Genomic DNA, 27,823 nt, shown 5'->3' with positions numbered 1-27,823 from the left:
CTAAGTCATGTACCCACAAGTCACCTGGTGAGGAATTTGCACTCCTATCTCACAATGCATGAACACCTCAGTACCTTGGATGTGTTGAAGTTCTTACAGAGAACACCAACCTCACACTGGAGCGTAACAAAGGAAGATCTGGGTTCTTGCTTGTAAGGAGAGTCTACCCATGAGCAAGTACCTTTCCACTGCAGAGACATCCATTTCCATGCATAGAAAACAATATGAGTACAAGGCATTACCCTCGCTACTGTGACTAAGAACTAGAAACATGCTGAACATTTTTAGAGTTGTTTGATGTTGTGTGATACATATAATGTGACAAAGGCAATTTTCATACATGAAACTGGCAGGTGTATTTGTGAATATGGTTAATTCTGTATAGAAAGGAGGGAGGGAGAGAAAAAGAGGTGTCTTGCATTCAAAATATATCATCTGACCAGCTAAGTTTTATATTATTGTATCACAAATGAAACAGACCATGAAGTGTGAAAATGTTCTTAGGGGTTTTATGTAGCCCAAAAAGACACTTTCGTGGCCCTTTACCCTTCAGCAAGTCACCTACATGTTGTTTTTTTATTCCCTGGACTTAACAAAACAATCCTTTGTTCCCAAGCTATGGTGGAGTTTGGTTCCGACATATTTATTTACCAGGAAATATGATTCTTCTTCCCCTGCCCAAACCTTTCTAGCAACACACTAGTCAGCCAAGTTACATCATTAATTAAGAACAAACAAGGATTTGTCCCTTAAAGAAAAACATACTTCAAGCAGTTACAACTAAAAAATAAAGTGGATTTTCTTTTAATTTAAAAGCTCAAAAATAACAAGCTGTATGTTTCTCGAACATGTAGGAAACACATAACGCAATATATAGTCTATGATACAATGTACACTATAATACACTGAAAGGGGCTATACTGTGGGGTTTTAAAGGGGGAAAGTCTGGCTAGAAATCCAATAGAACAAAAAGGGAAGTTGGGAGGAAAGAGAACACTGTAAGGGGAAAGAGTGCCTCTATTTCTGCACACAGATCATCCCCTAACTTCACCAGGGCCTCAAAAGTGCAAGCTTGCATTCGATTGTGGGATCTCACCCCGATGTATTGATAGCAATCTTCTCCATTTGGAGGCACAACACGAGGCATGTGGAAACCAGCTGAATCAAGCAGTGCAGAATTGCACATTATACCGCCCATGTGCTCCATGTACATGCAATTTTCTGCTACACCTGGAGCTGTCCAGCTGAGGATGCAGGGCTGCAGTACAGCAGCTCTGGTACACACACATGCACAAGAGCTCCTGCTCACTTATTGATATACTCCATTCTCCTGAACAACGTGCTGCCGCCACATACATCCTAGAAGAAAACACTCTCCGTGTACAGGGCATGCCCTTGTTCATACACCTGAACATGGTACTGCACAGGTACAGAGCCCTCCACAGGGCCACTGGGCTGTGCCTACCTACTGGTATAAGTTATTTTTGCTTTTTTTGTCTCTCTGAAGGAATTATTAAATTTAGAAAAAGCTGCTCACAATACATAATTTGGAGCCAATGGGAGAAAATATAAGGCAACATTCTCTGTAGAAAAAGAAAAAGGGGAGGGGGCTTCCTAAGGAGTTTTTTTAAATATATATAGATACACATATTTATATATATTTATAATTTTAAATATAAAGTAGGAATGTGCTGGGGGGACACAGAGGGTCCCATTTCTGGTGGTTTCCCTCCCTCCATTCAAAAGCTTCACAAGCACATGGGGGCGCATGGGAAGAGGGAACCAAGATTATGATTGGGGCAGTTTCGCTGGTGCTACTGTCAAAACACACAAGGACGCCCTTTGGTGCAGTGGTACAGAGCATTGGCTTTGCCTGGTCCTGAGACTGGAGGACGGACAGACCTCGCCTTGTTCTCTCACAATCCTTTCCTGCCTGTCTCCTGGCGTTTGTGCTGATTTTTAGCCAATCCACTCTGAGCCATGTTGTTCCTTATTCATCTCAGGCCTGAAGCCACAGCACCTGATGCATCTTTGAAGAAGTTTCAAAGGAGTGTGCCATGGAAGAAATGACAGCAGTCACTCCCTTCCTTGCGTAGATATGCCTGGGAAAGATGTTGTCTCAGTCAGGAGTGTTATTTGGGCCTTCTGTCCTTTGCAGACACCATTCGTCATGGCAAGTGGTCACCAAACACCCACACTGTTCCCCTGCTTCTCCTGATGGCATCAAGCCCTACAAGTTCTTAGTGACCAGGTGGGTTTTATAATGCTTCGTAAGATGATCACTTCGAATAAAGCGCTTTTGGCACTGGGCACACTCAAAACGCTTGTCACCTGCACAGAGAAAAATACAAGTAAATTCAAGTATATATAGCAGAATCATGCAAAATACACATCAACTTAGATTGTTTTTTAAAAGTGAGACAAATCAATGAAGCTATCAGGTTGACAACAGGGGTGGATGGTTACCAACCTTCAACCAGCAAACTGATTTTGGAAACAATGCAAAAACTAGATGGATTTTCATCTGATGCAACATTATCCAATTCTTACGCTGCTGGAGAATAAAGGCTGTTTTACATCTTTTCTACATCAAAGCTCACGAGTCCTTTAGGAAAGGAATGGACATCTGTGGTTCCCATGATCTTATTGGACTACAATTTCCATCAGCCTTAGCTAGCAAAATCACTGGTGGGGATCACAGGAGCTACAGTCCAAAAACATCTGAAGAATCAACACTGCCGACTCTTGCTTGGTGAACTGCAAGATGGAACACAAAAATCCAAAGGATCTCCATCTCAATTACATAGAGAGCCTGCATGCAGATCACTATGCAGTAAATCACCAAAAGCAGAGGTGTTACTAACCATAATGCAACAGCAGCTTGGTTAAAATTTAAAGTGGTTAAAGCTGTGGCCCACCAAATATTCCTGGACTTCAACTCCCATAATCCGTAACTACTGACTATGGGAACTAAAGTTCATGGGGGTTGAGGTGGGCAATTGAGCGACAGATTCAAGTTGCTCACCACTAAGTTAAATGAACAGTACCAAAGATGGGGAGCAGAGTGCAACAGGAACACATTGGTACAGGGTTATTGTTGTTAGTAGCTCCACGTGTGAGCCCGCCAGACTTGGATAGCCTTACACAAGACACCAGTGTACTTGTCTTCAGAAATGGTAAACCTCTCTCTAGGCTGCTTCACCTCAGTCTGCAGGTAGGGAGTTGCCCTTCAAGTCAACACATATGTGCAAATGCATACTCTGGCATTGAAATACCACTTTCTACTTACACTCATTTTATAAGCTTTTTAAAGTGAGAAGCATTTTATCAGCTGAACCTTATTTGCTGACACTGCAGCATGACCTACACCACTCCCTGTAGATTTTTAGCTCTCCATCTGTCGCAAACATCAACAGAGGCCTTATGCAAAAGGTTGTTGTATGACTGAGATAAAATGTGAGAAAGGAGTGAGCACGAAAATTTGAAGAATTTGTATTTATAAAACTATTACTATATGGCGAAAGACGGAGATGGCAAGACAGACCTGTATGTGTTCGGGCATGCCGTTGCAGCTCATCACTGCGTGTGAATCGTTTTCCACAAAAGACCCAATTGCAGACGAAAGGGCGCTCTCCTGTGTGCAGGCGCACGTGGGCTCTCAGCAGAGAGGTCTTGCGGAAAGTCTTCCCACATTCAGGCACATGACAGATGTGCCTCTTCTTCCCCTGATCTCCCACCCTGAAAGAAAAGGATTAAGAGAGGTTCAAAGTTTGGAAAGTCCTGGGAATTCCTGATAATAATCCAGAATACCCCGTGTCCCATGAAGGTTAGATCCAACTGCTAGATAGTCGTTTAGGTATCTAGCTGTGGAGCCAGAGGTTGGGAGTTTGGTTCCCTGACATGGACTGGACCACTTTTACAGAACTCGTCACCATTTGTGGGTGTGAAGTATGTTTGCAGGAAGACACACAAAACAGAATTCTGAAGACCTCGTTGCCTAGACCACAAACCCTTACAAAACATATGTTCTTCTCCAAACAGCTCTCCATAGACCAGGTGAATGATTGAACTATGAACATTTTAATAGCTGGGAGAAAGAAATGCCTTCCCTTGCTTCACAAAAGTGATTAAACTGCAAAGTTTAACACCACCATTACAATCTTAGTCTAAGCAACATTAAGGCATATTTCCCAAAAACATTAGAAATATCTTCAAAGTAGGATCTTCAAGCCAACATCAGTGATCAACAAGTGTGGCTAGTTTTATCATATTACTAATTTCTATCGTCTCAAACTGTAGGCCTCAGCTGCCCTTTCTATAGAGACCAAGGGGCTTTGGTGCCCCTTGGAGAACTACAGAGTCCTAAGCCTTACCTTTTCTCTCCATCTTTGCAATTGGGGCAGGTGCAAGCCATTCGCCGTCTCTTCTCTCCAGGCTGCAGGTCCCCCAAGAGGGCCTGCTCCATCTGCAGCTGGATTTGGGTGGGGCTCAGTCCACTGATGGTCAGATTGTTGCCTGAGACATTTTGCACTGTCAGCTGTTGCTGGCCTGCATGGCAGAGAACAATTAAGATGACACTCAAAGCGTTTCCATTATTACTAATCGTTTTACCCAAACCAGTTTTACCCAATTATTCCAAGAAAGCTTCACGACATGTTAGGCCAACCGAGCACTTTTATTGGGTCCTATTTTGTACTCTCTTCATTTAAACTCTTCTCTGATGTTTTTTAAGGTCACTACTGCATGCAGGAGGAAATATTACCTGGGTTCCAAGAGGCAGCCTTTCTCTCTTACCTGGGTTTAGGAACCATGAATTTCCTTCACTGCCCTTTATGTGAGTTACTTTATTTGCCCCTCGTTTTATTCTTCATTTGAGCTCATTGCCACAGCGCTCTTGCCTCTGCTCCCCATTACATATTTTGACATTATGAAAGCCAAGCTTCACAGGCCTACTACAGCCCCAGAAGAGTAATTTTAAGAAATCTTGCAAGACTCTACTTCCATTCATCATCCCAAACAGCCGGAAGGCAAAGCAATGCCAACTATTCTCAGCCTCGAAAGCCAGAAGTCAGATATGCAGCTGAGATACTATGGTAGTGCCATTAATGTATGCCAGAAAATACACCATGACCATGGCACATGCCTCTTCTAAACCTAGAAAGCAGTTATCCCAATCATCTTTCAGGACATGGGGAAAAGAACGAAGTACTGCTTGCTCAACATTGTACCTATTCATCATATCCAGAGAACATTGGTTCTCACTGGCACAGGATCTTGTTGTGGACAAGTTGGGAAATAAATAAAAACATAAGCAGCGAAGATATCAGGCAAAAACCAAATAAAAATAAAAAATAGGGAGAACAAAAATGTTGTGGCACCTTAAAGACTAATTGCTATATTTTAATGTGAGCTTTCATGAACAAATCCACTTCCTTCTGTTTGAAATATAAGGAAAATATAGCAGTTAATTTTTAATGTGCCACAATGCTTTTGTCTTATTTTTTTGCCCAAAATGCTAACACAGACTAACACAGCTACCACTTCAAAAGGCAGTAAAGACTTTACTAACTCTGTCATTAGTAATAGCACCCACGTATATAGTTTCATTTGCTAGGGCTGTACACAACACAGAGAAAAACATCCCTTAGGAAGTTGAATTCTAAACAGATATATGTTCTACTTGATTCAGGGGGATGCAATTCTCAGTAATTGTGCTACAAATGGACCCTCCCTGTAGTATTTCCATTTTCCTTTTCACTTTGCACATTTTGCTTAACATGACATGCTAAACACACAACTTTTATTTTGTTCCTGACCTAATCTATCTAGTCTCAAAGCCTTTTCTTCCTGTTTTTCCCCTGCCCCTGCCCAAATCTCTCTCTGCTTTGTATGACAGATGTTCTCAAGACTGTTTCTCCCACAAGATGCTGTTTAAGACCACACATCTACTGAAATATGCCACACATCATAAAATAATGACATCACAAACTACAGATCCTACCTCCAGTGTTGGTGATTGTGACAGGAACCCCTTGGACTTGAACCCCATTGATGCTGATGGTCTGCATTGCCTGAGCAGCCGCTGCAAGCTGAGCCGCATTGAGGCTGATGATGCCTCCGGCAGGGGCAATCTTTGGCAGGGCACGCTCTTTTCGAGCCCCGGTTGTCTTTTTGGTACTTCCTCCTGTTTGGGAACTGCGGGGGGCAGGACTGCTGCAGGATGTGGTCGAGGATGCTGTAGGGGAAGGGGCCACTGTCACGCCAGGAGCTTCTTGGAGTAGCACTGTCTGCAGCTCTCCAGAGGGAGTTTTAAAATAAACCTAGAAGAAAGGCAGAAAAAGAAAAGGAACACATGGACATCATTTCACTGGGACGGTCTTTACCATACTCTGTCATGCCTTTCTTGGATCTTTCATAGCACAAATATTCTCAAAGTATAGCCAACAGCTCATCAAGTGAAAAAGAGTCTCCCAGTTGGTTTTCACCACGTCTTCTACCATTTCCTAAGCAGACAGTTCTTTAAACTATTGTATCATTATTTCTCACAGTGTGTGAATTAAATATATTGTTATTTTAAACTTCTGTCTGCAAATATTAAAATTCTGGATATTTTAGAGTAGTATGTATTTTCCTAAACAGAAAATATCGGGCAAAATGTATTAATTCTGAGATAAACTGCACCATCTGGCTTCAAAGACAGGAACTGCATCCCCAAAGTCGGGAAGACTTAAAAGCATTAGTATGGCAACAAGTCAGGCTCCAGAACCAGCAAATATAATCTGTACCACTAATGAGAAATCTCCTCATTTTCCTAGTGCACAAGTTTAAAAGAAAAAAAGTCAAAATTAAGTATTTCTTTCAATTTTAACCATCCTATAAACCACACTGGGTGGGCGGGAAGGAGGGGGTAGGAATTACATACAAAGATGCTATGTTGGTTGGATAAGACAAATTTCAAAATTTGTTAGGCCAACCAAAAAGGCATAATATTCTCACAATAAAGCTTTCAAATTAAAAACAAAAACAAAACATCTCTCCACTGGGCATGAGGATGTTACGAAAAACAGAGGAAGGGGATGCAGGCAGGCTTAATGTTAGATTGGCCTGCATGTTTTCTAAAGATACAACTGCAAAGAAACTACAGGCAGCAGGCTGCTCAGTTATTAAGATTCCAGCCTGATTGCCTCCCAGAAACAAGAAAAACTATTTAAAAGCAATGAATTTTGAATCTCCATTTTGAAAACCAAGTAACTTCCTTGCAATCCAGAGCTATCTCTACCCAGAAAGAAGTCAACAATCCCATTCTAGGAAGAGATAAGAGAGTTATAGGCACTTTTTGCACTGTCAAGGCAAAAAAAAAGTTCTTTTAAAAAATTCAAATGCTTGAACAGGAAATGTTATGCCTTTTTTATTGATCTAACAAAAGTACTAACACAAATACTAAAATTATAAATTATATGTGAGTAAAACAAAATTTTTAAAATGTAAATATCTCTGTATTAATGATTGACAACTAATTTAATTATCAATTACTGGTAAAGCTCAGTGAGTTGGAATGCCTGGATGCAGACCCAGGAGTTATGAGTCTGAATCCCCACTGTGCCTCCTATGAGATGAGCTAACCTAGAACTCTGAGACCATGCGTGGCTGATGGGATTATGTGCCCAGCCACCTGTGTGGCCCTGGGCAAGATGCACAGTCCCAAAGTACTACTAGAATGAAGAATTGGTAAATGGTTTCTGAGTACTTTTATACACAGGAAGGTTGTCACAAGGCTGAATCAACTTGATGGCACATTACACCTGTTAATGGTTTTAACAATTCTAAATGAAAAACCACCTGTCCTAACAGGATAGATCAAAATATTAATAAATAGAGATGTGGTTCTAGAATACTTTTTATTTTCATAGTGTGAGAAGCTCATGGAATGGTTTGAAATGGGCCTTCTTGGAGAGAAATACAGGAACAAAATAAAGCTGCTGAAAAATCCTTATTTTAGGGCTGAGTAGAAGGAATATAGGAATCTTTCCTGATTTACAAGAGATTCAATTGCAGAAATTCATCATTTTACGCAGATTCCAAATCACTGGACTAGGCTGCATGTTTATGTACCACCTTAAATAATCTTAAGTTAAAAAGTGATCTTTAAATGCTTTACATATACAGTGGTGCCTCGCATAGCGACAATAATCAGTGCAGCAAGAATCATTGCAAAGTGATTTCGTCGCTATGCGATTTTTAAAAAGCCCATAGGAATGCATTGAAACTCCTTCAATCCGTTTCTATGGGCTTCAGACTCAACTGTAAATGAAAATCCTCCATAGGGCGGCCATTTTTGCTGCCCGGTAAGCGAAGAATCTGTCCCAAAAAACAGCGGGTGGCCATTTTTTTAACCCGGCGGCCATTTTGGAACCGCTGATCAGCTGTTAAAAAATCATTGCTTTGTGATGATCGGTAAGCAAAACAGGGTACCGATCATCACAAAGCGATTTTTGCCCATTTAAAACATCGCAATGCGATCGCTTATGCGATCCCAAAATCTTCATCGCTATGCAATTTTGTCATTAAACAGGGCGCCCGTTAAGCGAGGCACCACTGTATATCTACAGTGGTGCCCCGTATAGCGAGGTTAATCTGTTCCGGATTAACCTTCGCTATACGAAAACATCGCTGTGCGGGTAAGGAAAACCTATTGGAACGCATTAAACTTAGTTTAATGCGTTCCAATAAGTGTGCAAACTTACCCCTCCAGCGATGTTTTCGCGTCTGGCGGCCATTTTGGAGCCGCCGATCAGGTGATCGGCGGCTCCAAAATGGCCGCCGGATGACCCGAAATGGCCCCGATCAGCGTTTTCGCGCCCTCCCCTTGCTTACGGAGGTCGCGAAAACGCTGCGGGGGGGGCATTTTGGGTCATCCGCGGCCATTATGGAGCCGCAGATCAGCTGTTCGGCAGCTCCAAAATGGCCGCCGGAGCCCCAATCGTCGCAAAGCGAGTGCTGCGATTGGGGCTGATCCGTATAGCGATCCCCAAAAAGGGATCGCTATATGGATTTTTCGTTAAACGGTGCACTCGTTAAGCGAGGCACCACTGTACATATAAAACAAATAACTCCATTGGTCACAGTTATTATGCTAAAAGATCTGGAGATTTTTCCATCCCATTTTATCCCAGAATTCTAGGCATAGCTGACCAGAAACTAAAATCCAAATGTAGTTGTTCGTTTCTGAGTCACCTCCACAGAGTTCTCTGAGCATAACAGATAAAGTCTACAGCCTAAATCCAACTTGAAATCCCTACTACAGCACAGCCACTGAATCAGTGGAATCTACCTAAGTGTTGACTTATCAAGTATTTATTTAATGGGTCTAACTTTAGTTGGTGCTACTAATTTGATTTAGGTCATACAATCAACTACTTAATGATCAACACCAATGTCAATCTAATTCAATAGATCTGCTTTAGTAGGAACTAGCAGTTCAATCTAGATCCATGAAATCAATCAAATAAAATGCAAATACCTGAGTTGGAATCGGCTCAGATGTCTGGATCTGGAAGTTTTGTGGGGACTTCTGAGGAACTGTGGGGAGTGTGGCTGAGGCTGCCTGGACTACCCGCAGAGCTTGCTGGGGGATCTGAACAACCTGCTGTTCTTGTTTTGGTTGGACCACTTGCACTTGTTGGACCACTGCCGGCTGGCCAGATCCAGGACTCTGCACAATCAACAGGTTGTTCCCTGCCTGGATGATGTTGTCTGCTGTGGTCTCTATCAAGACTGTCTCCACTTGCTCAGTCACAGCCATTGCAGTTGTCTGGGTGGGTGAAGCCACTTTCTTCCTGGTTTTCTTGCTTGGTTTTGAGGGGCTGTCTGGAACAATCTGTGTCTGAGCACTGGTGTCTCCAGTACTCACAAGGTTACTCATTGGCAGAGTAAGTGTGACGTTGCCACTGGTGCCCGTTAACTTGACAACGTTGCTGGTGTTCTGGACAGCAGCTGATGGGGTCTTATGAGCTGGGGCTGGCTTGATTGGCACAGGCTTATGAGCTGAAGACGAGGAAGAAGTGGAGGAGGAGGAGGAAGAGGTAATGGTACTAGGAATAATCTGGATCTGGTTTCCCAAGTTCTGTTGTACTTGAATGGTTTGCCCAGATGCCGTCTGGATCTGTGGAACCGCCTGGTATTGGATATTGGCAGGGGAACGGGCTCCTTTGTTGATGACAGCTGGGTTCTGGATGGTGAAAACCAGCTGCCCACCAGGATAAGATGTCCCAAGTTGAGAGCCCTGGATCTGGAAAAGGTTACCTTTTGAGGACAAGATCCCAATGCTGTTCTTGCTGGAGCTGAGAGGGAGTGGTGCCGGCTTGATAGGGACCAGTTTCCGAGGGGCAGGCTGAGGAGGGGCAGGAGAGGTGACAGTTGCTTCAACTGCTGGAGGACCGATCTTGCTACATGTGGCTGCAAGCAAGGCGAGTGGAGATGGCTGAGAATCCTATAGGAATGGGGGCAAGGATATATCAGAGACAGGCTGTAAGACAAGTGGTTCATTTGACTATTCAACACAGCACAGCAGAAATGTAAGGATAGTGAAGTGTGAGAAACATTTAAGATTTCTGCAACTCTGGTAGATGGGATTTATTCTGAGGGTGTGTATCATACCTCAAATGAACATGAGTTACCAGTGAACCAAATCCAGATTAAGTTACTCAGACTTTAATCCCAAAGAAATAAATGAGTTGTTCATGACTTGTCCCATTGATTTCTTGATTTAAGTCCTATGGGTCCAACCCAATGAAATTGGCTTCAGTAAAGTATTAACATAGTAAGCTTTCAGAAATGCCTTAGGCTTAGTGCATTTCATATTTTATTCCAGTCTCAAGAATTTGTAAGTGAACAGGTCCCTGAAAATGTACTACTTCCAATGTGACAGCCTTCCACAATTGGGTGTTCTCCAGATGTGCTGGACTGCAACTTGCATAGTCCTCAGACAGTATGCCACAGGCTGTGGGTGACGGGCTGCAGTGCAACAGATCCAGAAGGTGCCAGGCTGCCTCATGGTACAGTGGTTAAACTGCAGTACTGCAGCCAAAACTCTTCTCACAAACCGGGTTCAATCCCAGGTTCAATCCCAGCTTGAGGTTCACTCAGCCTTCTATCCTTCTGAGGTCAGTAAACTGAGTACCCAGCTTGTTGGAGGTAGGGGGCATGTGTAGCCTGAATGATTAAATTGTAATTCTAAACCATCCAGAGAGAGATTTAAGCGCTATGGGGTGATATATAAGTAGCAAACTTTGCTGCCATACTGCTTTGTGATTATTGTGAAGGAAAAAGATAGAAATCTTTATCCAAACAAATAATTTTAAGCCATCAGGTGTACTTTGAAGGGGATTTCTCTGCTCTCATTCATTCTGCATTTAACATGCTTCCCTTTGGCTAACTACATACAAACACCAAGCAGAGCAACCTGTCTGGAGTGAATTTACACAACAGAGGTTTCACAAACCTTGTCACATGCATTAAATGGCACAATAAAGTCTCCTCTATGCCACTGCTAATAACGTGGAGGAAAAAAAGCACACTCATGGCAATGTGGGACCTGCATGATCAGCATCACAAATACCTTGTCAACTGCAGCATCAGCAGTCACAAGAACACAATTTTAACCTGCTGCTGTAATCATTTATACGAAGCACATGCCATTGTTAATAATGACAGAAGAGTTCACCTGAGTTTCAATAAATATACTCAACTCCTGCTTCTGTAAATAAGAAAACAGTAATTGTATACTTCTGCCCCCGCCTTTTTTTGTTGCAAAAGAAGTAATAAAAAGCTAAACATAACTTTAGCAAAGAAACACTTGCCCTGAAAATACTATTGGACCAGAATGTTTAATAATGGCCTTTTAAACTGGATCAAAACAGTTAAGTATTTTAGCCTGCATAACATTTTTTTAATAAAATGCAAAAAGTTTCTGAAATATAGGCATGGATCAGAATTTGAAGAATTCAATCACAGTGTTTCAATTAGAAATGTACTGTATTCATTTTGTTACTAAAGTTAGTTAGTTAGTTGCACAATCACTGTTTACAACCTGTGAAACAAATTAGATCTGTATTTAGTACTTGTCTCCCCAATTCCATATGCAAACAAGCAACTAAAGTAAGATTCAAGACACAAATATACTGACGCAAATAAGACAGGGAGAAAAAAAGTTGATGAGAAAGGGAGAGACAATCCAACTCAAATGTGACACAGAGAAAACTATTTTTATCTTTATTTAATTAATGGCCTGATAACACTGAAGTTATTCTCTGATTTACGTATGAGTAAGATGAAAATAAGTCACATGTGGAACAGCAACCAGATTGTACATCAAAATGATCTAGAGCCACACTTATCAAAGTTGCTTCTCTAAACAGAAAATCAAGAATTGTCTTTATGCCTGTTGGAACTCAGAAGAACAAAGATTTAAAGAGCACAGAAGCAATAAACTCAAAAATCTAACTCCTTAGGATTACACCGCAGTAGTGCAACTCCAAATATCACCTCTGACCCTCATTAGAGGAAGAGGCCATGTGTAGATTTAATAAAGCACAGGGAACAGAATAATTTTGTTCAAAAAAGAAAATATTTTTGTTATCAATAAATTGGTTTCTACTTTGAAAAAGTGGCAATTTTAATTAAAATGTGTTATGGCCCAAAGAGTCCACCGTAAAATATAAATTATGAACTCTAATTCTATATTCCAAAAAAATCTGAATATACAATCCAAGAATTCTTGAACTGGGACCTTAATTCTATGAGGTTCTATAGGCTTCTGCATAGATTTTTCAGGGCAATCCAACCTTTATCCCTGATAATCAGTTTAACAGATACTATCAATGAACATGCAGTTTTCAAACTGGGTTTGAGTCTCCAAGACACATCCCCGCTAACTTGTAATACAAGGAAGAAAAATACTGTAACACAGTGGTCCCCAACCTTGGGCCTCCAGATGTTCTTGGACTACAACTCCCAGAAGCCTTCACCACCACCTCTGCTGGCCAGGATTTCTGGGAGTCGAAGTCCAAGAACATCTGGAGGCCCAAGGTTGGGGACCACTGCTGTAACAGACCTGATCAGCCTTATGTTCCAGCACTGCCTGAAGTTATTCTTGGCGCTCCCCCCACCTCCCAAGTTATGCAATGCTGGAAATCCTTGGAAGCTTTATTACAGTCTCCAGGATTGCCTTCAATAGTTTCCTGAGTGGTACTGATTCCTTCAGAGTGCCAACACTAGCCATTATCCCTCTAACATATGTGTAGAAAATGGCAGACCCTTACCTCTTTCTCTGAAAGTGTCTGTGCACTTACAGACACTAAAAAATATAAATGAATAGAGTATTACCAGAGTCAATGCGAGCAAGGAGATTATGAAATATGGCTGTGAATATTATTATAAGAGAAGAGTACACATTTGGGGTATACCGTCAGCAAAAACAAGACCTGGAGCTGATTGTGGCTCTGATCATGAGCTTCTTATAGCAAAATTAAAGCTTAAACTGAAGAAAATAGGAAAAACCAATGTGCTAGTCAGGTATAATCTAAACCAAATCCCTTATGAATAGACAGTGGAAATGAAGAACAGATTTAAGGACGTGGATTTGGTGGACAGAGTGCCTGAAGAACTATGGATGGAGGCTTGTAACGTTGTACAGGTTGTTGGTTAGTCATTTAGCTGTGTCCGACTCTTCGTGACCCCATGGACCAGAGCACGCCAGGCCCGCCTGTCTTCCACTGCCTCCCGTACAGGATTGTACAGGAGGCAGCAATAAAAGCCATCCCAAAGAAAAGGAACCACAAGAAAGCAAAGTGGCTGTCCAACGAGGCCTTAAAAATAGCAGAGAAGAAAAGGGAAACAAAATGCAAGGAAGACAGGGAAAGTTACAGAAAATTAAACACAGACTTCCAAAGAAGAGCAAGGAGAGACAAGAGGGCTTCCTTAAATGAACAGTGCAAAGAAATAGAGGAAAATAATAGAAAAGGAAAAACCAGACATTTGTTCAAGAAAACTGGAGATATTAAAGGAACATTTTGTGCAAAGATGGACATGATAAAGGACAAAAATGGGAGAGACCTAACAGAAGCAGAAGACATCAAGAAGAGGTGGCAAGAATACACAGAGGAAATATACCAAAAAGATTTAGATATCCCGGACAACCCAAATAGTGTGGTTGGTGCCCTTGAGCCAGACATCCTGGAGAGTGAAGTCAAGTGGGCCTTAGAAAGCATGGCAAACAATAAGGCCAGTGGAGGTGATGACATTCCAGTGGAACTATTTAAAATCTTAAAACATGATGCCGTTAAGGTGCTACATTCAATATGCTAGCAAGTTTTGAAAATTCAGCAGTGGCTAGAGGATTGGAAAAGATCAGTTTACATCCCAATCTCAAAGAAGGGCAGTGCCAAAGAATGCTCCAACTACCGTACAACTGCACTCATTTCACACACTAGCAAGGTTATGCTCAAAATCCTCCAAGGCAAGCTTCAACAGTATGTGGACCGAGGACTCCCAGAAGTACAAGCTGGATTTAGAAGGAGCAGAGGAATCAGAGACCAAATTGCTAACATGCAGTGGATTATGGAGAAAGCCAGAGAGTTCCAGAAAAACATCTACTTCTGCTTCATTGACTATGCAAAAGCCAACTATGGCAAGTCCTTAAAGAAATGGGAGTGCCTGACCACCTTATACATCTCTTGAGAAATCTATACACGGGACAGGAACAACTGATTGGTACAGAATTGGGAAAGGAGTACGACAAGGCTGTATATTGTCCCCCGGCTTCTTTAACTTATATGCAGAATACATCATGCGAAAGGCCAGACTGGAGGAATCCCAAACCGGAATTAAGATTGCCGGAAGAAATATCAACAACCTCCGATATGCAGATGATACCAGAAAGTGAGGAGGAATTAAAGAACCTCTTAATGAGGGTGAAAGAGGAGAGTGCAAAAAATGGTCTGAAGCTCAACATCAAAACAACAACAACAAAAAAACTAAGATCATGGCCATTGGTCCCATCACCTCCTGGCAAACAGAAGGGGAAGATATGGAGGCAGTGACAAATTTTACTTTCTTGGGCTCCATGATCACTGCAGATGGAGACAGCAGCCACGAAATTAAAAGACGTCTGCTTCTTGGGAGGAAAGCAATGACAAACCTCGACAGCATCTTAAAAACCTGAGACATCACCGCATAGTCAAAGCTATGGTTTTTCCTGTAGTGATATATGAAAGTGAGAGCTGGACCATAAAGAAGGCTGACTACCGAATAATTGATGCTTTTGAATTGTGGTGCTGGAGGAGACTTTTGAGGGTCCCCTGGATTGCAAGGAGAACAAACCTATCCATTTTGAAGGAAATTAACCCTGAGTGCTCACTGGAAGGACAGATTCTGAAGCTGAGGCTCCAGTACTTTGGCAATCTCATGAGAAGAGAAGACTCCCTGGAAAAGACCCTGATGTTGGGAAAGAGTGAAGGCAAGAGAAGGGGACAACAGAGGATGAGACGGTTGGACAGTGTCATCGAAGCAGCCAACATGAATTTGATCCAACTCCAGGAGGCAGTGGAAGACAGGGGGGCCTAGTTAGCTCTGACCCATGGAGTCACAAAGAGGCGGAGACGACTAAATGACCAAACAACAACATTTGGGGATAACAATCACGTGACTAAATCAAGTGTTTTTCATTAATGATGTAAAATGCAATTTAAATCACCATTTAAAACACATCAAACCAATGCACACTATTTTCTTTTCACGCCGTGTGGCCATTACAAAATACAAATGCAAGAATAGGTGATACCTTTTTTTTTTCTTCATAAGAAAGAATCTAATTTATCCTTTCCTAACATGCAGTGGCACAGAACTCAGTGTCATAAAGGACAGGAAAGGGGGGAAATCCATTAATCTTTTATGGCATGTTCTGTTTCAACAATTTCTAACTACTGTACCCACTCCCACATTAATTAAGGATTTTATAGCAATGTTCTACTTGCCTTGCAAAATCATAAGCCGCCGCATTGCTTCCCATGGAACCCTAAGAACTACCTTCAGATTTTAAACAGAAGAAAGGGGAAAATATACCTCTAGGATAAATACCTTATATGCACTTATCTAGTAACCAGAGGAAACGGCAAGAGTGGTACTAGAATACTGTTCATGTTTCAAAGTTTCATTTTCAGATTGCTATTGATAGATATAAACTCTGTGCATTTCTTTTATCACTGGACATCATGTGGCAACAAATTTCAGAAGTACATACTGTGGAAAGAAATATTTCTTGTTGGCTTTAAATTTATGGCCAAATTATTTTCATTGTATGAATTTAATCTCTTTCTCTACTGTTCACACCTTAATGGACCACTCGCATGTGTCACATGGCCTTTCAGTTTTTATTCTTTGCCACGTTACTCAAAGATAACATTGCATTCCTTTGAATGCTTGCTCTGAACATTTTTCAATATACAATAGAGATGGGCACGAACTACCAGTTTGGCAGTTCGTGCCAGTTCATCCTTTGGACGAACAGCTTCCCTGTCCTGCCTTCTGCCATACTGCTTCTCAGTGGGCGCCCACCAAAGGAGGCAGGGCTGGGAAATGCTAAACATCCATTCAGCCAAAGGACAAGCCAACACGGTATCACTGATTCGTGCCCATCTCTAGGATACAATATCCATTTTGAAACTGAGTGGCCAGAATCACATAAGGTATTCCAATGCAGATACATCACAGGTTTATATAATGGTGTTATAAACCTGCTGTAAGAAGCAGGGCAGGAATACAAATACAGCAACACACAAAAGTAACTGTACCATAATGCCTGATAATGTGATGCTGACACTCAAAGGCTCAGCAATGGCACTGGTGAATCTGAAGTATTTTAGGCATGATAATAATCTGCTGGGCTGAGGATCCTCAAGAGATTACCTACTCCACAGTCCCACTTGACCTTCCAAAAGATGAGATAGCTGTAAAGATGTAATGTAACACTTTCCCAAATACAGTTGGTAAAGAGTAGAGATGGCGGTATTCATATACAAATATCCCTGCACAGGTGGCATTAAGGAGGGTCCAGCCCCATGGGGCCGGACAGTACACTCACCAATCCACAGAGGGCGCAGACGGCGGAATTCTACCAATGGCTCCGCAGCGCATGTCCTCCCGCCTCCTGCCAGTAGTGGCTAGTGGATCGCATGCTGCTGAACCATTGATAGAATCATGCCGTCCCTGTCAGATCGGTGAGTGGACCGTCCGGCCTCATGGGGTTGGTCCCTCGTTAATGCCACCTGTGTGGGGATATTCGTATACAAATATGAATACCCCCATCTCTAGTAATGATCTGATGATCTGACTCAACTCCTAGAACTCTCAAAGTTCAGGAAGCCAATGAAGAAATTGGTACTACGCATAACATTCAAAATCTATATAGTCTATGTGCCTTATGTTCTCTCTCTGTCTGGCAAAACAGAATGAGTACTTTGTAAGTGGAACCCAGCTCAAGTATTCATGGCACCACCAAGGCAGTGGCAACACCCGTCACACACATTATAAAGGCCTACCTGAGCTGTTGAAGCAGCAGGTTGTAAATATTCACTGGGACTGACAGCAGCAGTGGCGGCCATACTGCTCTTTGGATCTGCAAGAAGAAACAGTGAATTAACTGTGAGTGGCTTGTGTGTGTGCGCGCACATATACCCTGTTTCCCCGAAAATAAGACCTAACCTGAAAATAAACCCTAGTATGATTTTTCAGAATGCTCGTAATATAAGCCCTACACCCCCAAATAAGCCCTAGTTAAGTGAAACCCCACCCTCCACCATCGTGCATCAACCAGAAGATGACATGACTGTATTTTGAATAAATGTAGATGGTTGTACATGAAAAAAATAAAACATCCCCCAATGCATTTTTGGAGCAAAAATTAATATATTTTCGGGGAAACACGGTATATATACGAGAAACAGAGAGATTCATATTAATGTCCTCATTGTATAGAACAGTGGAATGGGCAGTATGTTGTCCTCCAGATTTTGTTGGGCTGTAGCTCCAATGATACCTCACCACTGATTATGCTTCGTGGGATGATAGCCACTGCAGTCCAACAATATCTGCAGGACCACACACTCCTCATCTTTAATTCTTAAAGATCAAAGAAACTGTTACTGAATGAGAAATAAAATGAATTTTAATCTTTTAATTACAGCCAGTTAAAATAATACATAGCATTAAAAAGAGAGAGGAGACAATGTCCTTGACAAGCTGTGTCACCAAATGAAAGATGCTAAAAATCATGCAAACCATTGGAACATCTTACACAATACAGATTCCATCTTATGTTTACAATATAATTGGACCCAAGGTCCTCCAAATTATTATAGATGTTTCCTGATCTAAGAGGAAAAAACAATTTCAGTGGGAAGGGTTTTGCGAGTCCATACCCTTTCCAGTATTACTAAAGTGGTTGTATTGTACACCTTAATTTCTGCAAGGCCATGTTTAGAGCACATTCACTGTACTAAAAATTGTATAAAAACAAAAAATATCCTACCCTATTTACATCTATGCACTTCTACTGCTGCAGGATTCCTAGACAGTATATAATCAATCAAAGCAACAGAACTAGCCTATCAACACAAAATGAAAACAGCGAAAACACAACAGTTGCAAAGTAAAAGTTCATTCAGATGGTATTTTAACTGTTTGTAATCCAGTTTTGTACAGTATGGGTTACAGGAAGAAGAAAAGCATTTATAAGATTAAGAAAAATGTCACTTAATAAGAAAGATCATTTGAAGATAATATCACAATTCATGTGTGAATATGAAAAAAATCTTATTTATTAGGGTTTAAATGGCTAGTATCATTTTGTTTTCCCCTAAACTGATTCAATACCATTTTAGAAAATGTTGAACATATTTTGGGGGAGGGAAGGAAAAAAACACAAAAAAGCTCTGTTCTTCTGCTCACAGTAATAAAGTCAATTACCTAAATGATTATTTGGCTTATTTAACCAGGAGCTTATGGCAAAAAGCTTTATTAGCCATAATCCCTCAAATAAAACAAACACATACACAGTTTCTCATTCTCATGGTCCACAGCATGGAACAATCCCAACAGGTAATAATACATGTTCATGCCTTGCTATGTTCTGAAAATATGTGTTGTAACCTATAGGCTCCCAGTTATGAAGATACTCTCATGGAGCTGTCTGTGTGCTTCACAACAAGGGATAAAAAGAATACTAGCTAATTCTTTATTCTTGTTAATTTAGACTGTCTCGCCTGAAACATTTTAATGAGAAATTGTAAAGCCACACGAGGTTTCTCAATTATAAGTGAGAGCGAAACAAGAACATAATTTTTCCTCATTAATGTCTCTATTATTTATGCAAATTGCCTCTGTGTATAATTAATGTCCCTTACCTTTGAAAAGCAAAGGCACGTACATACAATAAACATAAACAGGCACAACGAATCCCACAACTGCTTCTAATGTTAAAAGTCCACACATTAAAGCACCAGCCTTTATCTCTTGGCACAATTTGTATTGTTTACATTGTTTACAAGTGTTATTTACAACATTTTGTTTAATGTGCAGAAAAAATACAATTTTGTTCTCATTCTCTTTTCTTTGAGAGCATCACAGACTACCAAGCACTCTCATGGGGCAAGAACAATTTTGCTTTTTCATTCTCATGTATGAAGAAAAGATAAAAAAGGGTTTTACACCCTTTTTTCCCATATGCAAGTCTTTTAAGATTTAAGCTGTGGCAAAAAGATGTATTATGAGAGCATTTACTGTGATTCAGGAAAGGAAAATAGGATTTTAATACCTTTGACAACAGTATACATATATGTGTCTTCCTTGAACATATCTTCCTAGTCCCTATAGCCATCAATTTCCTGAAATAGCATCCCACCAATTAATTCTTCAAAACCTGCAACTTTGAAGCAGAACTTACAACTGGCAGAGATGTGCCAATCCCTCTACAGCAGGGGTCTCCAAACTACGGCCTGCAGGCCACATCAGTGGTTTCAGTTCCAGTAGCCTAGCTTTTGGGAGGAGGAGTGGGGAGGGCTTCCCTTTCACCAAGCCTGACTGAGGCAATTCCCCCACTGTCTTTGCACAGACAGCAGGGGTGGGGGATTGCTTCAATCAGGCTTCCCTCATCTTTCTGTGCCTCACCACGCATAGAAAGACAAGGGAAGTGGGACCCAAGCGATCCCCCTTACCCCGCTGTCTTTGCAAAGACAGTGTGGGGGGGAAATCACTTGGGTACCCCTTCCCTCCTCTTCCTATGCCCAAGTGGGGATGGGAAGAGGAGGGAAGGGGGACTCAAGCAATTTCCCCACCCTATCTGTTGTTAATTTATTATAAAACTGTTTTTCTTCCTTAGTCTTTGAAATTGTATAAAATATATGATGTGGCCCTCATTCTGAAAAGTTTGGAGACCCCTGCTCTACAGAATATTCAGTCCCATAGAACACTATTCATAATTTCTACTAGCAGTACTAGCTAACCTTGAAAATAATTATTTAACCCAACAAGAATAACAAATACTAGCATTTTGCACACATTATGCAGTTATGCTTTCAGCAAAGTTCAACACAGGCTAGTATTATCTGGATCCTGGAGCTGGGTCTGACAGAGTTTGGCTTCATCAAGAGAGTTTCTATCTATTTTTGATAGGATTTTACAGCTTGCATCGCTGCCTTCCATCACCAGGCTTATATATTATCTTGGTGTTAACAACAGCTGCCTCCTTCCTTTCTCTCCCAGGGTTCAAGAGCTGTTATACATTCTTTGTTACTTCCATGCAAATTTTGACCTGTGTCAGTGCTTCCACACATGTACAACACTGACATAGGTGAGTTAGAAGAATATGAGGCCCTTTAGTTCCATGCTCATGTTCAGCTGGGATCTCCCCCACATTCATGTTACCACCATGATATAATAATAATAATAATAATAATAATAATAATAATAATAATAATAATAATAATAATAATATAATTTATTGTCATTGTAAGTAGATACACAGTATACCCATACAACGAAATTCACAGACACCCAGAGACCAGACACATGCACACACATAACATTCCCCAAACACTCCCCACCCACTAGAAGTCCCCCACTAAAAATACAAACATCTACACCGCAGGCCAAGTAACACAGTCCAACTAATTATTCACTACTGGTGGTCTTTAAGCTCATTATTAATTGCAATTATAGCTCTAGGATAAAAACTATTTAGAAAACGTGTGGTCCGAGTCTTAATTGTTCTATATCTTCTGCCAGATGGTAACAGTTCAAAAAAGTTATAAGCAGGATGGGAAGAGTCTCTCAGGATGCTGTGTGACTTCCTCAGACAGCGGGATGTGAAGATGTCATCCAGGGTTGGTAGCTGGAGCCCGATGATATTCTGGGCAATTTTAATGGTTCTCTGTAGAGCTTTTTTGTGCGCTACAGAGCTACTCCCAAACCATGCCAGAATGCCATAGGTTAGGACACTCTCAATGGTGCTACGATAGTAGGACAGAAGTACATGCTGAGATAAATTTAACTTCCCGATCATTCTCAGGAAATACAGCCTCTTCTGTGCCTTCTTTATTAGCATGTTGGCATTTATAGTCCATGAGAGGTCCTCTGAGATGTAAGTACCCAGAAATTTAAAACTACCAACTCTCTCCACTTCCTCACCGTTTATGTACACTGGTAAATGTACATTTCTCTTCCTCCTAAAATCAATTATGAGTTCTTTAGTTTTTTTGATGTTAAGTGTGAGATGAGACCAGAAGAAAGAACAGCTGGCTGACATGCTGTTGCTTAGTGTACTATTGCACTAGAGTAGACTCACTGGATAAGTAGGAATTTGGTAAGTTCAAATGATCCAAACAAGCCTACTCTGAATTATTATATTAAGGTAAGTTAGAATTACAGTAGGTCCATTTGAATTAACTGAACGTATGGAGCAGTTGACTCACCAAATCCCCACTGATTCAATGGGCTTTCTTTAGTGCAATTTACTGTGCTAAGCAACAAGATTTCAGCCAAAAAATGATACCTTCAGATGACAGAGGCCAATTTCCAGGTTTACATTGGTAAGCATCATGGTAGAGCAGGTCTTTCCCAACAAGGGATACACATAGCAACAATGACTAGTATAAACGCAGGGTAGGGTAATAGCCAACATCCCTTTTAAATGTATCACAACTTTCAAGATTACCATTGTTTTGATAGCCATTTCCAAATTACTAAAAGAGTTCTACCCATATGGTTTGTCTAACAGCATGAACAACATTCCAAACAGTGATCCAACTCCCAGCTGCTAGCCATCATGTGGTAAGCTGAATCAGAGCCATGTGTGGAAGCACTAACACAGGTCAAAACCTTATTTTACGTAATTTTCGGTTTATGAACCAAAATCCATAGAATATAATGCCGCGGCTTACGTTTTTTTCCTCTTTTTTTCCTGCTGTACAAAAGAGTCTCCCCAGGATGCATTGCACCTGGAGGTTTCTAATGCCGTATCCATTCCTCACACAATTCGCATACTGGTTTACGAAATTTCTGCATTACGTAACGTCCTGGAGGACACATTAATTTTGTAAACCGAGGTACGCCTGTAACATGGAATGTAGCACCCACCATAATTGAATTGAAGTGGAGACATACTTATATCCTGTAAAAAAAAAGTGTGAAAAAGCTCAAGCCATGCCTGCTGAGGATACAAGATTATGGTTTCTTGACAGCTACTGCAGGATGTGGAGCTCCCTCCCATAATCCCTTCCTTGCTATATTTCCATTGGCAAGCAAACACCTTTTTCAGCAAACTTTTAGCAACCAACTGGCTGCTAACAAAGCAGTTCTAACAGTGAAGCTGTATTTTGTATCTTTTTAAAATGTATTTTTAAATTGTTTTAAACACTTTTATTCAGTAATTTTAATTCTAATATTTTAATTATTTTTAATACTGAAATTTATTGTATTTTAGTTGTGCATTTTAAATACTTTAAAAATTCCTTTGTTGAGACATAGGCAGGATATAACAAATAAAATGAAAAAAATTAAACAAAAACATCTTAATAACAACAATAAGCTACAACTGAGCCCTGTAAAATACTCTCTGTTCATATTTAAAACAAACACATGGCTTTCTTTCTGCACAGGTAATATATTGTTCGTTTTGACTGCTTCCCACTTGTGCTGCTTTTTGGTTTCTGCCATATGGAGCTGTGAGTACAGAACACCTGTTCAGGAAAAGACAATATGAACCCTGCTGATGGGGAGGTGGCATTTTACTTGAACTACACTGAATGAAACTAATCAGATTTTCCTGGAGGATAAGACGTTGAAACATACATGGCTGGCAATAGCCAAATCCTCAAACCACATTCAGTTAACAAGCCTGCATATTATCTTTCACCAAAAGGTTTAAAAATTATTTTAACCAACTCTTATACAGGAAAAAGCATGCATGCTCTGAAAAGTTAGGATACGTTGGGTAAAAACCTCTTTGCAGACACTCAGAGGGAGGGTGAAAGGTCTTTGTTGCTTCGGTCTCCTATATACTTGAATATATATAAGAACATGGCCAACATTTATCCCAGTGAATCAGAAGTAAAAAGATTACACATTCTTCTTAGGAAGAGGCAGAAAACAATTAGCAATCTGAAAAAACAGTAGCTATGCTTTTCCAGAGAAATTAAGCCAATTAATCTGACTGCAAATCAAGTTCTATTATTCCAACAATTCCATTATATGTAGCAGGTTGCCAGGCTTCTTCATGACATCTTACCTTGCATATAAACTTACATCAAACAGGACAATTTCATAACTGCCCAAAAACCAAGACGACTAATGGCAGGAATTATCATTTTCAACTCAACTTTCTATCAGGACTGGCCCCAGACATTTTGCTATCTGAGGCAAAGGCAAAAATAGAATTTTCTCATCTCATATACTAAACCCTAGCTGCCAGCTGAAACTTACTACAGCACAGATTATGAGGCAGCATCTTCCAACACAGGTGAAGGGGGCAATACAATCTCAGAAAGCATATTGTCATAGTAGCACAGATTATCAAAAGGACAGTTATTAGACATGATGGTTTATGAAACCTCCTCTCCTTAGAATAAGTTCACACCAGAAAAGGAAGAGTTCTAACATGGTAACTGCCTGCAAGTCATGGATGATAAGCCACCCAAAGTGTAAGAAATGGTTGAAGGACCTGGTTTTTAAAGGAGGATGAAGCCTAGCCTTGCTAACTTTTAACATCTGAACTCCTGGATAGCTCAGTGGTCTCTGGTTGGGGGTTCAATTCCCCATTGTGCCTAATAGGGGCTGGGCTTCACTGTCCATAGGGTGCCTTCCAGATCTGAAGTTCTAATGTTATTACTATTATTATCATCACCCCATTGATAATGGGATAAATTCCAAAAGGGTGGCTAAGGATTTCTGTGGCATCATAAGGGCTAAAAAACTGATTGAAATGTACCCTTTTGGCAGTCTCACCTCCTTAATCAGATGCGAACAACAAAGCGATGAGGAGTGGAGAAGGACAAAAGCCAAGATTAAAAAATGTATACATATTTATAAAGTAGAAATGACCTATAAGATTCTAAGACAAACCTGTAGACTCTTGATAATGGCCAAAGTCCTGTTACTTAGCACAGCCAGTTGCACTGCAGTAGGACCACTAAATCAATAAGGATTTACAAAATCCTTCAACTAAAGCAAGTCACAATTTGAATCAATGGAACATAGAGGGTAGTTGACTTACCAAATCTGCATGAACTCAACAAGCTTACTTTAATGAAATATACTAACCAAACAACAGGATTTTGGCCATTATCAGTAGTCTACAGGTTTGGACATGCACAGCTGGCCTGATGAAGCCTTCACCACTTTTCCAGCTAGGCACGCCTCTTCTATGGTTTTATTCTAGGAAGAGACTGGAGAAGAGTGCATGGTGGTTTCAGTTCTAATGCTTGAAGCTACTCAAAGTGCACTCAGATGGTATTATCAAATGCTCTCTCACACACTGGCTTTTTCAGATGAAAAGGAATGGTGAAAAAACTGCTTGGCTGAACACCACTGTTTGAAAAAACTCAAAAATGTTTTCAGGAAGCAGAATCTAACTCTTCCCATCTTCTCCTGCTGGTGTAGGGAAGCTGCGGGCCAAGACTCTGTATATTTTTGTAATTTAACTGCAGAACAACCTGAACTTTCTCTAGAATTCTTAGTTCAAATGTGGCTGGAATCACCATGCAACTATATAATCTTTGCCCCTTCTGCTATCTAAGTTTGCCACACAGCAGACCCCACATTCACCACTCGGAATCAGCAGTTGTGTCTTCATTATCCAATATCACAAAACTTGAAGATCCAGTGTAGGGAATCTGCACATTTTATGGCACTACAAATGGCATAGTAAGGAAGAGAAATAGGATCTTAGATAACATTTCTATTTTAATGACTACAATTCTCTCAAAACAAAAATGAGGTAACAGTTCATTCTTGTATGTCTAATTTAATTCTCCAAACTCAGCAGCAGCTGTCTTTTATTAAATTATATGCATTTTCTGAACCAATCTATCCCAAAATATCAAATGGCTCATTTAACATTTTGAATTCTGTCACTGTAATGTCGATCTTCATTTGTTGCTCATTCTTTCAAAATCTGATTTTCATTTTTTGAATATTCTGTTCCCTAACCTCAAACTCATCTTTCCACATCTTTTACTGTCCCCACACTTACGACTACACAGTGCTGAGAACCAAAAATTCATACTTACTCTCCCCATGCATCCATTTATCTTATGTTATAATAATTTCAGCTACTAATCCCTCCTTCTAATGTTCACTTCATGTCCTTTAATGCAGTGGTCCCCAACCTTGGGCCTCCAGATGTTCAGTGGTTAAACCGCTGTACTGCATGCAGCCAAAACTGTCATCACGACCTGGGGTTCAATCCCAGGTTGCCGGCTCAAGGTTGACTCAGTCTTCTATCCTTCCGAGGTCGGTAAAATGAGTACCCAGCTTGCTGGGGAGGCAATGTGTAGCCAGCATAATTAACTTGCAAAGCACCTAGAGAGTGCTTGAAGCACTATGGGGTAGTATATAAGCAGCACGCTTTGCTTCACAATTCCCAGAAGTCTTCACCACCATCTCTGCTGGCCAGGATTCCTGGGACATAGACTATTCCAAGAACATAGTCTATTAACTACATTACCATTCTGTTTCAGTGCTTGCCAACTTAATAACCTCAATTTTTCTCAGGTCTGAGAACACTGTCAAGCATACACGCACTAACTACATGCCTCCCTCTGTACTTACATCTTACTCTTTCTCCCCCTTATCTGAGCCCAAAGGCCATGTTCCTCTCTCCAAAGCCTATCTTTCATGTAATTGTCCCTAGCTCCATATCTCTGGCATCCTATAGTCTCCTTTGCTCACTACCCTCAAACTTGTAGTGGCCATTTCTCTGCATCCCCCTAAGCTCTTAATGCACACTCCTCAGTACACCATCAAGTTATCTATGTTGACTTCAATGCCAGGTAGGAATTCAAATCTCACTACTTAATACATTAAATATTTGCTACCTTCTCCTTCTCCTATTCATCTCCACCCTTTCCATGCAGTACTACCTCACTCTCTACTATCATCCTCTGGTGCCAGTCACCTTTTTCATTTAATTTCACTTTCTCTCCATGTACCCCTTTTCGTTGCTTGCAGCCAGAGCTATCAATCATCCACTATGACTACTACTACTATGCCTTTACGAGCAGCCTTACATAACAGAGGTTTATAAAGGAATCTACGCTTTTCCCCTGTTTTAAGAGAACACTGCTACAAAATACTTCACCAGCTGTAATTCAAACTACTGTTAAAGACAAAGCTAGTAGGAAGGGAAATAAGCAGCGTTGCCAACCGCCATCTGGATGTCCCTCTTAGGCCCTTTCCGTTTTTCCTCCTCCCCACCCGCCCCCCTCCCGGTCAGTGCCAATATCACCCCTTCTCCCTAGTTGCCCATGCCTGCATATCCTTATGGGTCCCCCGAGAAGGCGGGCTCTCCTCTTAGCCCCGCCCCCTTCCGGTCCCAGTTGCTTCAGTCCCGTTTGCGCGCCCGGTCCCCCCTTCCTTGGAAGGCCCCCTCCCACTTCGCAGACCCCTCCTCTTCCTCCACTCGACACCCGCTTCCATCTCCTGGTTTCTCCACCCACTTCTCCACAGTCCCGAAACCTCCCCGCTGGGCTCACTCACCGACAAGAATGAGGAGGCGGCAGTAGCTCGGACCCCCCTCACGGCGCCATCTTCCTCCTCCTCAGCTACCCGGGCACCGCCCTGTAAGGCCCGCCTACTCTATTGACGAGCAGCCAATCTCTGATCGGTCTCTATACTCTTTGCTCAATCAGCCTTCAGCTTGTTCGTATAGGCGGACGTCCCAGGCACGATTAGCGTCTCATCCTCCCAATCGTTGGCCTTCACTGTACAGCAGAGTTTAGCCAATGAAAACGAGCCGTTTTGACAATGACGGATATAACGCCAAACGCCTATCGCTTGCGTGGAATCACAGATTGATTAACACGACCGCCAATGGGTATTGAGAACAGTGTCACGCCGATCATTGATTATAGACAAGGGCCTGAGAGGAAGAAGAGGGAAGAAACAAACAAGCGCACAGATCTCAATAAAGGGGCGGGATTTCACCTCAAAGGCCTATTGATTGGTCGAAACGCAGAAGAATTATTCGACTAGAAGCCAATAGGAAAAGGTGATTGAG

At 41.2% G+C, this 27,823-nt stretch overlaps 1 protein-coding gene across 1 annotated transcript; it reads right to left on the bottom strand.

The window, feature by feature from the left end:
* Window positions 1-788: 788 nt before the first annotated feature.
* SP2 (Sp2 transcription factor) lies at window positions 789-27,480 on the bottom strand. The gene is made up of 7 exons (XM_020785574.3): window positions 27,304-27,480; window positions 17,595-17,671; window positions 9,521-10,489; window positions 6,002-6,320; window positions 4,374-4,548; window positions 3,545-3,738; window positions 789-2,331 (listed from the first exon to the last, which is right to left on the bottom strand). Exons 2-7 carry the CDS (start codon window positions 17,655-17,657, stop codon window positions 2,231-2,233), a joined length of 1,821 nt encoding a protein of 606 aa, XP_020641233.3. The 5' UTR covers window positions 17,658-17,671; window positions 27,304-27,480; the 3' UTR covers window positions 789-2,230.
* Between the last annotated feature and the right edge of the window lie 343 nt (window positions 27,481-27,823).

Source organism: Pogona vitticeps, chromosome 6 (genome assembly GCF_051106095.1).
Source record: "Pogona vitticeps strain Pit_001003342236 chromosome 6, PviZW2.1, whole genome shotgun sequence".
NCBI classification, from domain to species: domain Eukaryota; kingdom Metazoa; phylum Chordata; class Lepidosauria; order Squamata; family Agamidae; genus Pogona; species Pogona vitticeps.
The sequence above is the reverse complement of the archived record's forward strand: the minus strand, read 5'-3'. Positions and strand labels throughout refer to the sequence as shown.